Here is a 1,725-nt window from a genome sequence, read left to right on the forward strand (position 1 = left end):
GATGCAGACACACGGGGATCCAATGAATGTGCAACTTGGATTTCCTCTTCCTTAGAAAGAGCCCACGTGCGATGAGAAGCCGGGGCCCCTGCCTAGGGTGCCCGGAAGGCATTGGTGGCAGCACCCGCAGCAGCGTTGGCCGCGGCAGTGCGCACCGCCTGGTTGGAGAAGACCCCCGCAGCAAACTCCTCCTGCGCCTTCTGGAAGCTGGCGCCCGTCCGGCGGTAGAGAGAGTGGATCTGGAAGAGAGCAGCAGGCTCGGGGTCAGCGCACCAGCCCCATTCTGAGCCCCTAATGAACAGAGCTGTGCCCCTGTACCTGCCAAAACCCACCCCCATCCTCCTGAAGCAGAGCTCTGGCCCCGTGGTTCGATCCAAACCTCACCTTTTTCAGCATAATGATGCCCAACACAGCCACTGCTGTGAAGAACGAAGACACCAGGATCATCATCACAGCCACGGCTGTGTTCTTCCGCAGCGCTATCAGGCTCAATATCCAGCCACTGCGAAACAAGAGGCCATTGCCTACAGGTTCCCTCTTCCCCACCTGCCTCCTCTCTTTCCAGGGTTCTCGGCTGGTCAGGGCTCCCCAGGGTCAGAACAACACCCACCTGAATCCCCAGTTTGGGATGCCAATTGCCTGCAGCACGTACATCACGTTCTGGGCAAAGAAGACGAAGAAGAAGACAAAGAAGTTGAAGGAACTGTCACTCCTGAGAGAAAGAGACAGATGAGGTTAGGCTGCAGAAAACATCTCTCAAACCTTCTTCATAGTGGGGGATGCAAGGAGAACATGCAGACCCCAGAGGGGCAGCCACTGGTTAAGGGACTTAAAGCAAGGAGAAGTCCAAGGGAGAGGCATAAGGCAATGCAGGGATCTCCAAGCTCCGCAGGAAAACACGTTCCTGTGACCTCCTTAGAAAAGTCTCATCCAAAGCAAGGTTTGTTTCCCATCCAGGAGCTCAGCGCAGAATCACCACATCCTCCCACAAAAGGGGCTGGGACACCATTGGTGCCATACTGGGGGGCAAGGGCCAGGGCTCCCCAGCAGCCCAGGCTCCCCAGCATCAAGCACCCACCTTGCAGCCAGCCCATCCCGCTGCTTTGGTGGTCCAGGAGCAGATACACACCTGAAAGCTTTGTACATCGGCCTATACCAGCAGACAAAGGAGCAGGGCGTGTAGAGGAGAGCCCAGAGAATGGAGAGGCCGAACCCAGAACCAGACGAGGGATCCACACAGAACCAGGCCAGCGAGGACAAGAAGTTCAGGAAGAGAGCGATGGTGCTGGCTGAGAGAGAGGACACATCTGTCAGGCAACCTGAGCAAGGCTCCCCCCACCCCACACCTGGGGCTCAGCCCCCCAGACCTGGGTACCCAGCGTTAATCGCAGCTTCTCCAGAGCAGTGGGTTCACTCGCACGTGGGACGCTGGTTCCTCTACCTCCTCCCAGGATCCGCCCTCAGACCTCCCTGGGGACTCACCCATCCAGAGGTAATACATGGTGGAAACCGTCTTCTGGAAGTCAGCCGGGATCTCCACGGGGATGTCCTGGTAGAAGCAAGGCTTCACTGGGCAGAAGGACGGTAACGGGGGCCAGTTGTTCAGCCGTGCTGCAGGGGGGAGGAGGAGAGTGTGGCAGTGCCCGGTAGTGCCTGTCGGTGCCCGGTGGTGCCCGGGCAGTGCCCGGTGGTGTCCCCTTCCCCAGCCCACTCACTTGCGGTGCC

At 58.8% G+C, this 1,725-nt stretch overlaps 1 protein-coding gene across 1 annotated transcript; it reads right to left on the minus strand.

The window, feature by feature from the left end:
* Positions 1-92: 92 nt before the first annotated feature.
* SCAMP3 (secretory carrier membrane protein 3) lies at positions 93-1,611 on the minus strand (the record flags this gene model as incomplete). The annotated part of the gene is made up of 5 exons (XM_010173784.1): positions 93-239; positions 385-502; positions 611-712; positions 1,130-1,289; positions 1,483-1,611. Coding segments are annotated over 5 exons (656 nt in total), but the record flags the coding sequence as incomplete, so codon positions are not given.
* Positions 1,612-1,725: the final 114 nt, after the last annotated feature.

Source organism: Antrostomus carolinensis, unplaced genomic scaffold (genome assembly GCF_000700745.2).
Source record: "Antrostomus carolinensis isolate BGI_N321 unplaced genomic scaffold, ASM70074v2 scaffold47088, whole genome shotgun sequence".
Lineage (NCBI taxonomy): Eukaryota > Metazoa > Chordata > Aves > Caprimulgiformes > Caprimulgidae > Antrostomus > Antrostomus carolinensis.